The sequence below is a fragment of the Notolabrus celidotus genome, chromosome 16 (genome assembly GCF_009762535.1).
Source record: "Notolabrus celidotus isolate fNotCel1 chromosome 16, fNotCel1.pri, whole genome shotgun sequence".
NCBI classification, from domain to species: domain Eukaryota; kingdom Metazoa; phylum Chordata; class Actinopteri; order Labriformes; family Labridae; genus Notolabrus; species Notolabrus celidotus.
In genome coordinates, this window is record NC_048287.1 from 16562838 (window position 1) to 16576682 (window position 13845).

Here is a 13845-nt window from a genome sequence, read left to right on the forward strand (position 1 = left end):
ACTAACAGATAGCTAGGCAGCTCCAGATATGTGACGATTAGCGTTGCAGCGGGCTCCTCAGCCGTGCAGCCTTTTCACGTGGTTCCCTTTTGTAAATTAGCATTTTAATTTGCCCAGTCGCTTTAAAAACAGCCCTGTGTATAGTCTCCAGTGCTCATTCCCTTCAGTATTTCCCAGCAGGGTGATCAATAGGTTGCTGCGTTGCTGTGCAACGTTGCGTTAGCTCCCATGCTAGTGACACACTCTGGTCCTCGGCTTCCCTCAGCTCTTTGTATCCAACATGGTGCAGTGGCTCTGAGAGCAAGGGAAGGAGGGAGGGAGCGAGGGAGGGAGGGTGTAGGAGAGAGAGACGGAGAGACAGAGAGAGAGAGAGAGAGAGAGAGAGAGAGAGAGAGAGAGAGAGAGAGAGAGAGAGAGAGAGAGAGAGAGAGAGAGAGAGAGAGAGAGACGGACGAACAGCGAGAGACCAGAGCATGCTACAGTCGTATGACAAAGCACCACCTACTATGGAACATACATACTGTACGCTAAGCTCACAGAGAACCCCTGCTGAGGGAGCTACACTCTGGTATAAAGAGTTAAATCTCAGGCAGGGTCTGTGTGCGTGTGCGTGTGCGTGTGTGTGTGTGTGTGTGTGTGTGAGAGAGAGTCAGTTTGTGTGACAGGCAGCAAAGAGATTCAGTTACCCTTTACATAACCTTCCTCTTGTAACCAGACACACACACACAAATACATATACACACACTTGTCAGAGGGGGAGGGGCTGTATGGATAGCAAGAGACAGAAAGCAATGCCACTCCTCCCCCCCTCTTGCCTCTCCTTCTCCCCCCACTTTCCAATATTCCCCTCCTTTTGTTTCTCTTCTCCCAATCCCACCTCCCTACCTCTTCAGGTCTTTTAATTTCAGGGTCCTTTCTGGAAAGAATGAAGCTCTCAGTCTGTCACCTCACTTTTCAGGAAGTTCATCTCCCTTCAAACACACAATGTGCACATGAGGCAATCTACTGAACGCTCCATCAGCCAGCATTTACCTAAATGACAGGAGACTGTTGTCTAGGGTTAATCCTTGTTGTTGCTGTAAACACAGACTTAAGTTTACAACAGTACTTCTGTATGGTTTACCACTAGTTCTCACTCACAGAGAAAAGCTAACTGTCTGAGTTCTTAAAGCCAATAAGAAACTTCTATGAATGATCTTTAAAGTTAAACAACCATGAAATGACATCTTAACAGACCCAAAGAAGTCCAGGAGGTGCCTGACCCTCATTTAACAAAGGAAAGGGACATGTTGGGTCAAACAGCCAGGTCAGATGGTTCACTCTGATCCATTCAGACTGACAGCCAGAGCAGGTCAAACCCCCGTCAACGCCGGTTCAAAGAGCTCATCAGGTTCACTGTCAGCCGAGTGATCTCATCTGACAAACACAAACATCGTACAGCTGTGATGAACAGATAGCAGATGAACTGACCTGAAAGTGAAAATGTTTTGTAATCCCGTTCTGAACGTTCTGGGACATGTTTGAGGACAAACCTAAAATTAGGTGATGACAGGCGCCGTCTGACACACCGTCTGTAAACTACTTTTTTTCACCTTTATTGGCAGACTGTGCAGACAGAAGGACCCACACTGTGCCATAGATTTGAAGATAAATGGTAAATTGATTGTGTTTATACAGCTCCTCTTTCTAGTCTTCACACTAAATTCATACAATGATGGCAGAGGCTGCAATGTGAAGCACCCATCGAGACCTGGGATCCAGCCCCAGACCTTCCTACTGAGAGACGACCAACTCCACCACTGAAACACAGTCGACTCGCCACCAAGATGATCTGCACATATTCCAATTAGACTGAAGTCACTGAAACACAGGTGCTACTGTTCCACAGGTCCCTTAAATCCACACCAACTTCCAGGAGCAGCCATCTGTCAGTCAACAGCTACTCCTGCAAAGCTGAAAGACCAGTGACTGACCAAACTGCCTTCACCGCACTGGATTCATTGACAGCACACTCTTTCTGAAAAGTAATGGATTCACAAAGGCAAAATAGATTAAATCAACATGGTTTTATGATTTTAAATTAATTTAAAACATTGATTTAAAATAAGAACCATTAAGTCTCACACAGTTACACTGAGAGCTTTGAATAGTCATTGAGGATTAATGTAATAAGTTCAGTATTTGTAAACTGAAGAGCTGTCTGTGTCCGACTAAACCCTTTGCTGCATGTCTTCCCCTCTTTCTACTCCCCCCTTTTCCTTTCTCTCTTCAACTTTCCGATCAATAAAGGTGAAAACGCCCAAGAGGTGATGTGTGTCTCAAGATCAGTGTGAATTTAGATATTCATTTAAAAGGGAAATGTTAATGGGTAAGTTGTGGAAGTCAAATCACATTGAAAGCTTTCTGCAGGGAAGCAGGATTCAGATTGTGACCTTCATGGAAAATTTAACAACACTCATTATTTAAGGCCACCAGAACAACACGCAATTATTTCTGTTTGAAGAGTAAACAACTTTTCATACAAACAAAAAACACACAACCAGGTTTGTTATGATACATTAGACTTCGGTAAGATTTCAGTTCCCATGAGTGCAAGGGGCAAGACACAGAATTTTAAATGTATTGAATAAAAGTGTTAAAGATCACATTAAAGTCCGTCCAGTCCTCTGGTTAACTCGTCACTTTGACCCCTCTGCCTCCACTGATGGTCTATTAGGGCTGAACGTAATATTGTGATTGCGATTTAACATGCGATTATTTTTTCAAGGTCCTCTTCATGTATTTTTCAACAAACACAAGCAATAAATCAATCTGTATGATAATAAACAATATCAGATTTATCATACACAAACTGTTCTTTCTCATAGGCTTATGTTAAGATAAATGCAAATGAAGCATGAATTAATATGAAAGACGGTTTATTTATCTACTTGAATTACAGTTGTAAACTTACTAAATACTTTGACTTGCAGTCTTGTAAGCGTTCACCACAACTACTTAACAAAATTCTGCCAAACAAGTGTTTTAAGTTTAAAGCCTGTTTTGATGTGAATCAGCTGACTGCACACAGCGGAGATGATCAGCTGGGGGCTGCGGCTCAGTGACAGGTCTCTCTTTTTTCTCCGCTGCCAGACTGATTATGACCCGGTTGCGCTCCTGGCTGACACCTGACCACATAAACATGCTAATTTGTCTCAATAAGAACCAGTAGACAGAAAACTGGACACTGGGAGTCTTAAATATGATCCTGTTCGGTTTTCCTGTTGCAGTAAATCCACATGTTGTCTGGGTCTTCACTGACTCGTCTGCAGAGATTATTTATAAGCCTGCTCCACATGTTAATATTCAGCATGTTGATTATTTTGTACATCTAATTATGATCGGTTCTTCTGCTGGGGCCATTTTTAAAGATGTCAACAACAAAACAACAAATCAAAACTTAGCATGACTGAAGTTGTTTTCTTCATCCCCGCTCGCACACGTCTTGTTCTTTGGAGGTTTTTGACCGTCGGCAAACCAGCTTAAAGGTGCATTACAGCCACCTACTGCATGCAGTCACGTAAGGTTGCGTCTGTGTACATGAAACGTTTTTGTTTTTTTTAAATCGCAGCCTTTGCGATTTGAAAATTGTATTGTATTAAATTGCAATGTCAGTTTGAATTCGATTAATCGTTCAGCCCTATGATCTATCCACCTATACACCTCCTTTTCTAATCCGTCTTTGCTCCCCTTCTCTGTCCCAGCACCACCTTTCTCTCCATAATCTGAGGCTAGCTTGACACAGCTGATATCTGATCTGATCTGCAAGACCCTGGCTGCAGCCCTAAATTCCACTCACCAACCACAAGCGAACAAGAACACAAAAATACCTCCACCTCGGTTTCATACTAATGCTCTGGTATTACTGGTAAATACTGCAATACAACACTCCTCAAATCTTCACGTGGAAGTGATCATATACTAAAGATTGTTTCAAATTAAATGTATACCTCTGAGGCAGGGATTCATGTCTCAAAGTAATCTTCAGTCAGACCTCTACATACAACCTGAAGCTATCAGACACGCAGCACTATGTTTAAATCCCACATACGCAGACAGTGTGTTTACACTGGAGACAAACAGGCTTAATATGCGCAGCACATGACACATGGCCAGAGCCAGCATTCACAGACGCAAGACTCATGGTGAGCAGTCCGCAGCACACAAATCTGGCTGCTGCTTGGATCTCACACATGGGAGAAAGAGGGGAGAGAGGGGGAGACAGAGGGGGTCAGTCAGTGTGTGCTTAGAATAACCCCCAACCCAGTACACGTAACCAGGACGACCAAAGAAGGACGCGAGTCCTCAATGGAGCTCTTCAGATGGCACTTACAAACAGACACACACAAATTTTCCCCAACTCTGTTTCTCCACCCAACGCCTTTGTACCCCCTCTGCCTCCCTCCTGCCCTCCTCCCCCGGCCAGTCAGCATTGTGCTCTGGATGAAAGTGCCTCTGTGTGTGTGAAGGGCAGGGTGGTGCATGGTGTGGCCTGGGACAGACTGAGTGCCAAGGCCACGGGACTTGTGGACCCTCCACACAAGTCAGGGGCGTACACACACACACACACACACACACACACACACACACACACACACACACACACACACACACACACACACACACACACACACACACACACACACACACACACACACACACACACACACACACACACACACACACACACACACCTCTTATCAATAACTGACATATCCAAAAACTCACCGTGCGGCAGGCAGTCCCCTCTTCCCCAGATCTGCTCGGACCCTCTCTCCAACGTGACGATAAACATCCACCAATGTAGTTATGGAAGCCTCTCGTACCTACGCACAGAAGACATTACCCCTATTAAAACCCAAGACACAAACACACACACACACACCTACACACTGAGGCTTAAACACCATGCTTGCTCGGGTAAACCATGTAACAATCTGTTGTTAAGATTATGGTTAATTTCCCTTTATAATTCCATACAGATTACACTCTTCCCCTGTTGTCTGGGATTACCCAGATTTAGGGTGGCAAACACATTAAAGAATAATCCCTTCAGGGCCCATTTCCATTCTTTTTAATGTGAGCTGGCTGATTTGCTGGTCATGTTGAGAGAACCGCTGTGATTGGGTAGCAGGACGCTGTTAAAGAAATTCACTGTAACTGAGGGTGGGCGGGCCGATCGAGGATGTTGACTGGTCGGGGCAGTGTGTGGGTAGATAATCATTGGGTAGACGGCAGGAGCAGATTTCAGCTTTGGGGTGCAACTCCACGGGAAGTTAAACCAACCTCTCTCAATCCTTCTCTCTCAACACACACACACAAGCACATGCACACGCATGCACGCACGTGCGCACACACACACACGCACTCATCTAGTACCCATGTGTGAGTTAATGGTTGGGTTTTGGTGCTCATGATTCAGCTGTGACGTTGGATGGGGGGTCTCTATAGAGCCCTTCTCCTCACTAATAACTATAATGATCACAGAGCTGCCTGAGGATGCCTGCCAACACACTGCGGATGATAGCTGATAGCTAAACCACAGGCTTAGCAGAATGATCCATGGCACACAATGACCCCTAACAGCACCAATGGATGTACTCACACACAGATATTACAGTATAAATAGATATTGAGGGATCATGTTGCTGAACTGCCTTGTCTTTCTTACCTGTGGGTTCTGGTCTCCAGTCAGAGTGCACAGATGAGGAACTAGTTTACTGAGGCTCAGCGGCTGAGCTCCAAACCTGAAAGAGAGCCAAAAGAGGACAAGGAAATGAGAGGGATGATATGTATTCATCTCTATGTAATACAGGTATGAACATCTCTGCAGTCAAGTATACATCATGCCTCTCAATCTTAGCACGTTCTGCAGAAACAAGAGAAAAACACTGATTCTATGGAGGAAAAGTCAACTGTATAATGTACTTAATTCACGCTAACACTTCTAAAATAAAGGTAGCTGACTACAACCAGTGGTGGACATAGTACACATCTACATTACTCAAGTCAAAGTATAGATACTCCATGTCAAATATTACTCCAATACAAGTGAAAGTTTTTCAGTCAAATCATTACTTGAGTTGAAGTACTGAAGTACTTGCTTATAAAAATACTTAAGTATTCAAAGTACTTCTTAAAAAATCTCAAAACGTTGTATTTTCACAATACATAAATGCAGTTAAGAATACATAGAAGTATATTCTTTTACACTCTGTTTATTTAGAAACCATTACTTGAAATCTCTAAAAACTATACCATGTAATAAAAACAGCAGCTAAGTTACTCCAAGCACAGACAACTTATGATCTTCATCTAAAATGAAACAAATGTTACGTAGCTCAGCACGCTTTTTCACATTGGACAGGGAATTTTTGTATGTTTGTGCAGAGTGGGAAACAGGGACAACATTTCAAACGATACATATTATTCTTCATTTCAAAACCCTCTAACACAGGCTGAAGATATGGACATGGGTGCTCAGGTGGAGAATTATAGCCATCATTACCACCTCTAAATGAACTGCCTGATCTGAGTGAAATTTGCACTGCGTTTGCTCCATATACAGGTGTGACTAAACCACTGAGACAAACGGAACTACACAAACACATTTTACTGTCTTAGGGATCAGATTTCAGAAAGAGAAGGAAATTCATGAGCTGACTTCAAAGCAAAAGTAGTGAGTAACTAGAGCACTGATAGAAATGTAGTGGAGTAAAAAGTACAATAATTGTCTTCTGAATGTAGTGGAGTAAAAGTAATACGTTCCCCCAAAAAAGTAAAGTACAGATACTCAAAAAGGGTACTTAAGTACTGTACTCAAGTATATTTACTTTGTTACTGTCCACCACTGACTACAACTAATGAAAACCCAGCAATGACAAATACCTCACGGGGAAAAAAAAACATGTCAAGAATAAAGAAACATATGCTTAGTCGTGCAAAATTGTGGACCAAAGTCATAGATGGCAGCAGAGCAGGTTTAGTTTGATGCTAGCAATGTGTGGTTTTATTGTGTAATAGCCAAATCCACTACCAGTCTTCAGCAGAGCAGCAGGAGTTTTGCTGCCCTTCCTCATGTCGTGTGGTGAGATTCTGCCCTCACATATACAATTTATTTACACATTCAGACTCAGATTTTTAAGGCTAACACCCTGTCCTGCTTTGCTTGAGCACTGCTCTGTGTGCACCCAAACAACGGTTGCATTGTCGATTGCTATGGATCACTCTGAACATTGTGATATATCAGTTTTAATCATTATCTAACTCTAGAATATGCTGGGGATAAGTAATTGGCTTGCATTAAGTCCATAGCCATATTTCCATTAATGCAATGCAATCAGAATGAGATAAACATGTTAAAATAAATTAACAGCTTTGTTGACAAGTGGTAAAACGTTCATCTGTTTATTATTGATCCTCATACAGAGACTTCTGTTGTGTATGCTGTTGTATTGAGTACAGCTTGCAATCTATGTGCCTCCTGTCCTCATCCAGGGTTTGAATTACAATCTGAGCTTTACGGGGGTCCCTAAAAAAGACTAACAATAGGAGCCGAGTTAAAATAAACCATAGAAAAGGTTTGCAATTTTGCTACCAGAAAGTAAAACCGCTCAATTTGTGGTCTTACATGCACACACTCGTTCTGCTCTCTCTGCCTGGTACACACACACACACACACGCACACACACGCACACACACGCACACACGCACACACGCACACACGCACACACACACACACACACACACACACACACACACACACACGTCCCACATGTTTATCATGCAATGTTTGGTGCATGCACCTCAGACGCACATCTAATTGCGTTGTCCATTGTTCTGAAACAACAGTTGAGTGATAGTCACGCATCTTGGCTTGTTTATGCTACTTCCCACAGGCACATAAAGCTTAACTTCAGAGGGAAAAAGCTGTATAAGTATGATAGCATCGTGAAAAGTGAAAGACATCCTCCTACAGTCATGGAGTTCAGACTCCTCCTGATTAAAGCTGAGCTCCCATTGGCTCCAAAGTAACTCCAACTCTGCTCTCATCTTCTCTCTGCTGATTTTGCCTTGTACATGCATATGTCATGTTTTTGCACATTAAATCCCTACATGCTGTCTTTTTACAGTCAAATGTATCACCCATGAAGAAAATGTCAAAAAAGAAAAAAGAAAAAAAAGGTGTGTTTAGTGCGCTGTTAATCACCTCATCTGACACTTTTCTACTGGCAGTGTTTTCAGGCACTAAAAATAACTATATGGAAACAACCAATCTTTATGCAATGTTCATGTTTGCTTTTGTATCTAATAAAGAGGAACCAATACTAATTCAGTCATCCATAACCAGCTCCTCATAGCAGCTTTGGCACAGAAGTCATGCTCCACACAGGTTAAAACCCAGAACTGTAACATTAATCAGCAACGTTTTACAACTTAGGACTTACAGACACTGTTTTTGGCTCAGCAGACACCTTCTGCTACCAGATTAGCATTTAGCACAAAGGTGTCGCTTTCCATTAGCAAAAAGATGCTAAAATTAGCACTGTCACACCAACAGCACAGATTTTCTGTGTAGTAACCTTTAAGTAGAATGAACAGTAAACCACAACCTGCATGGATCTGAACTGGGTGTACACGGTATAGGTGGGTTAGCTCAGTGATTCTCAAATGGAGGTACGTGGGAAAACTGCAAGGGGTAGGTGACAAATGTAAAAAAAAAAAAAAAAAAAAAAGTTGCATCACAACATATTTTAAAGAAATCTGATTAAAAAAACAGCATTTAATTTTTATTTCAATGTAACATCAAATAGGGCACTATTTTTAAATTGAATTATGACACTGTAAAACCACATGCATACATTTATTTATGTTTGTTTCCCCATATTATTTCCTGAACATTTTTCTTGGCCACATAAGGGGGAACTTGGCTGAAATTGTTTTTGAAAGGGAGTAAACAAGCCAAAAAAGTTTGAGAACCCCTGGGTTAGCTTAATGAGACTTTCAGAGTGACAGATGCAGGTTCACTATGATAGATGTGTTATAAAAAATAATTAACAGATTCTGAACAGGAAGGATTCAGTGTCATGTATGCTTGAGGACTGTGAATGTCACATGACTACAGTGGTGGTGCCTCTTGTCACGCATGTGCCCCTTCTGCAGCTAAGAAGATTAATCCTGAGACAGAGACTTTGTGTGTTTCTTGAAGAGAGAAATTTGGGCATGCTGATGTAGAGCAGTAGTAACACACAAAAAAAACCTTACTTCAGAGAGGTATCCCACACAGTTAAATAATAAATCAATGGCTTACAGTTTAAGAACTATGAGATACATTTTATGTTTACATATGATGACTTTCTGCCCAGAAAATTAGATAAAATCTGCTACTTGTCATACCTTTTGAATCACAGAGTGATCTCTTGCATTTCATGCTGGAAGTGTCAAAGATGGAGAGGAGGAAGTTACTCACATGCTGAGCGTGGCACTGAGACAGAGGCAGATTCCCTCTCGACTGCGGAAGTTCTTGTGTTTGAAACCAGGAAGTAGCCTTTCCCAGACATACTGGACAGAGGAGAGGGGGAGTTGGAGGAGAGACAGGAGAGATGGAGATGAAAAAAAAAAAAGAAAGTCAGAAGGGAGAAGCAGCGGAAGGTTCTACGAAGGCAGCTCGTCTGGGTTTGAGCAGATTATGGAGTACCGAGTACAAACAGTGGAGATATACATGTGTGTTTTGTGGAGATAAGACAAAGCAGGTTGGAGATGTAGCATGTGTAGTTATTTTATTATCCAGAAGAGGGAGCCCTGAACGCAGAATTCCTCTCAGCTGTAGCGATTACTTATTGATGTGGAGGTGGCTGTAATTTGTCTGCAATCTCTGATTTGTAACTTGATCAGGCTTTCTCCCAAATAACTACAATTGGGCTGAATTGGTTTGCTGTGGAGTGGCTTTTGTAGCAGCACAAAAAGACACAAAGCAACACAGTATCCCTCCTTTAATTCATACTATCTTCTATCTGTGCCTGGACTTGAAATACAACAAATAACCTTGGAAATATTTTACATATCTTAAAACAAGTTTTGCTGAGACATGGTCCTGAGAGTGATATTTCAATAAATATGTTATATGTGTCTCACCATGGGCGAGGCAGTCTGCTCCATACAGCGAAGGATAAGAGCTTGGCTGTTCTCCCTGACCTGGTCCTTCCCATCACCCATCCTGTCCACCAAAGCTGGCACAACTACAGAGAAGAAAAAGAGGTCAGTGAACGGGAAAAAGACAAGATGCAGAGTATGGGTTAGTGATGGAGCCTATCTATGACATGTGGAAAAAAATTCAGTTTCATGTTCAGTGTTTACATCCAGCACAGGAGAAAGGAGGCCACACATGACGCTGAGTCTCTGCTGGGTGTGAACCTCAAAGATAACAAAGACTGCCCCCCAGTGGAGTGCTTTTAAAAAACACATTATACAAAAGTGTACTGTTTGTTCAGTGTGGGTTACAGTCTGTTGTTGTGTGACACAGACAAAAACAAGTAACGTAAACAGCTATACCCCCATCACCGCTAGAGCTCTGACAAGACAAGAGGACAGGAAACGAGAAATGGACCGTGACTAAAATAATGTCAAGATCATCAAATGCTTTCACGTCAGTTACACTTTATCACACACACAACTGCTCCAGTGGCACGGCCTACGTAATGCAGTGATACATGCTGTAAAGAGCCTTTAAATGCTGGCAGCCAGCTAAAGTATGAGGCTTCTGGCAAACACACAAATGTTTCAAACAGTTACACTAATCCTTGACAAAATGAGAAACTGAGTTAGCAGAAGGGCTCTCAGCTTTGAGGGTATTTTCAGCTTCAATATCAGATGAATATGCACTTGACAGCTTTTTATTTGAAGGGCGACCTTTTGTGGGTGCCACCATGAATAAATACTCTTTAATGATTTAGTGAGTCTGTTAATATTCAGTATATCTCAGACTATCAAAAAACCTCATTAAAAGAGTGAAATCAACAATATTTAATTCCTCTCAAAGACCTGAAGAAGCTTATTCAGCTGTGCCATAGACCTTCATAAATGTCATAAAGCTGTTTAAAATCTTTCAATGGCTGACATGGTCCCTCAATATGATCAACAGGAGCACAGCAGTATCTTCTTTAAGTCAATTCCACTTACACCGTCCAGCTTTTAAAAACATCAATAGCTCAATCTGCAGCCTAAAAGAGTCCCAAACGACTCACAGATTTTCTCCTGTTCAAGGAACATTTGCAAAAACGAGTGTGCATACTTTTTTTAGTTTTCAATAAAAACAGGCATTTGTGATTTGTTTTTAGAGTTACATCTCCAGGGGGAACAAAAGGGCATCTGGAGGAGAGCCAAAGACAGGGGAGGGATTGGAAATTGAGTTGTTCTGCACAATATAAGGAAAGTCTGCTATGTGGGATAACATTGACCAATATTGTGATAAATATTGGCCTGCCAGTAAATAAACAAAATATTGAAATCTGCATATTTGCTATCACAGATCCCATTTCTAATTTTCTCCATGCTTAAACTGAATTTTTAAAATCTGCTGTTTCCTTAATCACTAATAGGAGAATTGGTCACTAATAGGAGCAAACGTGGTTGTCCAATTTTTTGATACTTTGATACTTTTCAATACAAAAAAAATACAAAACAACACAATATCAGTTATTTTTCCATTGCACTGGATGTATAAATTAAAAATACACCAAAGTGTGTGATAAAAACAGATACACGGTCATGTTTTAATCCAAAGCAGCCATGAACAAAGGAGAAAGACAGAGAAGGCAGCTGTGGTTGATCTACCAAGAGATAAAGTGAATAGAAAGAGTGTCAGTAAAGAAAGCAATGCGGTGAAAAGGTAAATTAAGACATCATTTTCTGATTGTTTGTGTTTCTCTTCTAAAAAAAAATTAAAAACCGCTCCGCACAATCATACAGGAAGGCTCCAGACTTCGTTTGTTTGCTGTTGAAGTCCTGCTTCTTTCTGCACGCTGTGTGACTCTGCTCTGCCATCTGTCACAGCCTTTGCATAGCTCATTATTTTCATCTTTTTTCAAAGTCACTTTGATGCACATGCTGCATTTGCATCTATTGCAAACAGACTGATACACTATGAAGTCACCTGGCCCCTTAATGTTTATCAGTGCTGACCTGTGGACTGCTGGCTGTGAGCTCAAAATCACTGCAAACAAGCAGATGCCAATACAATGTCTGTAACAAGTGGCAACCTTCAGTCTCAAAGTATGAAGCCCATACGGAAGTGTTATAAACTGCAATTCATCAAGAATTCGCTTGAGGCTGGCTGCAGAAACACCAGAAACCATATACAGACCAATTTAAAAAAGACGATATTTGCAGCATTAATAAACATGTTTACAGCCTGGTTCAAAAAACGGCTTGTCTCTACATAGCTAATTTCTCTATCGGCACACACTGTACGAGGGGTGACATTTTTCAGAAGATATTAAGATTACAAGTTTTTGCCCAAATAAGGACATGACTGACTATACTCCGCCCCTTTATGTCACACTATGGCTGTTTTCAAAACCGCCTACTATACTAGCAATACGTACTGATTTGGCCAAAACTCAGTATGTAGTAAGTAGTATGTGAATAAGAGCAAAATCTGCAGTATGCCAAAACCACTTCCTAACTTTCTAAATCATAAGTGGATGCTAAAGAAGCAGTTTCTCTATCTGCTTCGCCGTTGTTTACTTCCGCATTCCGAAACTGGAAATGTAGTGACGTCTGGCTCAGCGTACTGCAACACAGATCCAACAGAACAGTCATAATACATTCTAAATTCAAACATAGTATGTAGTAGGCAGAACCTACTGCCTACTACATTAGTAGGTAGTATGTAGCAGGCCGTTTCGAAAACAGCCCATGACTGGTTGAGTTCCTCATTTCCAATATGGCTGCCGCCGTCAATTGGCTTCAAAACAGCGCTCAGGAACAGATGGGTGACGTCACAGATACTAGGTCTATTATTTATACAGTCTATGGTCTATGACTGTAAATATTGAGTAGAATCTTTCTGAGCTAACTAAACTCAAAACTGCCTTCAAGCAGATCAAGCAATGACATAATTACACAGAGACACAAACTCCTACCCACATTCTTAGTCTGAAACTTCAGCAAGAGCGGTGATGTCATCTGTCCTTTTCCTGTACTGTGTGCGCGTGCGTTCATTATGTTACCATAACAAGTGGCTGCCTTGGCAACAAAGGACAATACCCCCAAACAGAAAATGACAGGGGGGCATTGTTGCACACGACGTCATCTGCAGGAGTAAAGATGGAAATACAGACACACAAACACATACTTTGCTTGTATGTGGCAAGTTCACTTGAACTGTTTCATTTTTTTCAAGCTGGTCGGCTAATCACAGCACGCTATATAGTAACTGCCACAGCTATCAAGCTAACGTATTAACATGTCAAAGTGCTCTTATGTGAATCATATGTTTCACTTCCATCTGTCCTCTCACACACCTGGGAGTTACAGCACAAATACACACCCAAACACACACACACACACACACACACACACACACACACACACACACACACACACACACACACACACACACACACACACAAACACACACACAAACACACACACACACACACACACACACACAGTAACAGCAGCATGCAATTAGTCAGTTCTGTAGATCAATACAATCACTCAGTGTCTATGTCACCCTCATCCCTTCTGTGGGTATGTCTGTATGTGTACTTGTGTGTGCGAGTGTGTGGGAGGAGGGTGGGTGCA

At 41.7% G+C, this 13845-nt stretch overlaps 1 protein-coding gene across 44 annotated transcripts in view; it reads right to left on the reverse strand.

Annotated features, from left to right (window-relative positions):
- clasp2 (cytoplasmic linker associated protein 2) overlaps nucleotides 1–13845 on the reverse strand; it is a 75060-nt gene that overhangs the window by 49877 nt on the left and 11338 nt on the right. For all 44 annotated transcript variants that reach the window (XM_034705439.1, XM_034705455.1, XM_034705450.1 and 41 more), the window contains exons 3-6: nucleotides 10174–10277; nucleotides 9509–9600; nucleotides 5711–5786; nucleotides 4768–4865 (exon numbers count right to left, since the gene is read on the reverse strand). In XM_034705439.1, the coding sequence (XP_034561330.1) occupies nucleotides 4768–4865; nucleotides 5711–5786; nucleotides 9509–9600; nucleotides 10174–10277 (370 nt within the window). The remainder of the gene's footprint in view (nucleotides 1–4767; nucleotides 4866–5710; nucleotides 5787–9508; nucleotides 9601–10173; nucleotides 10278–13845) is intronic.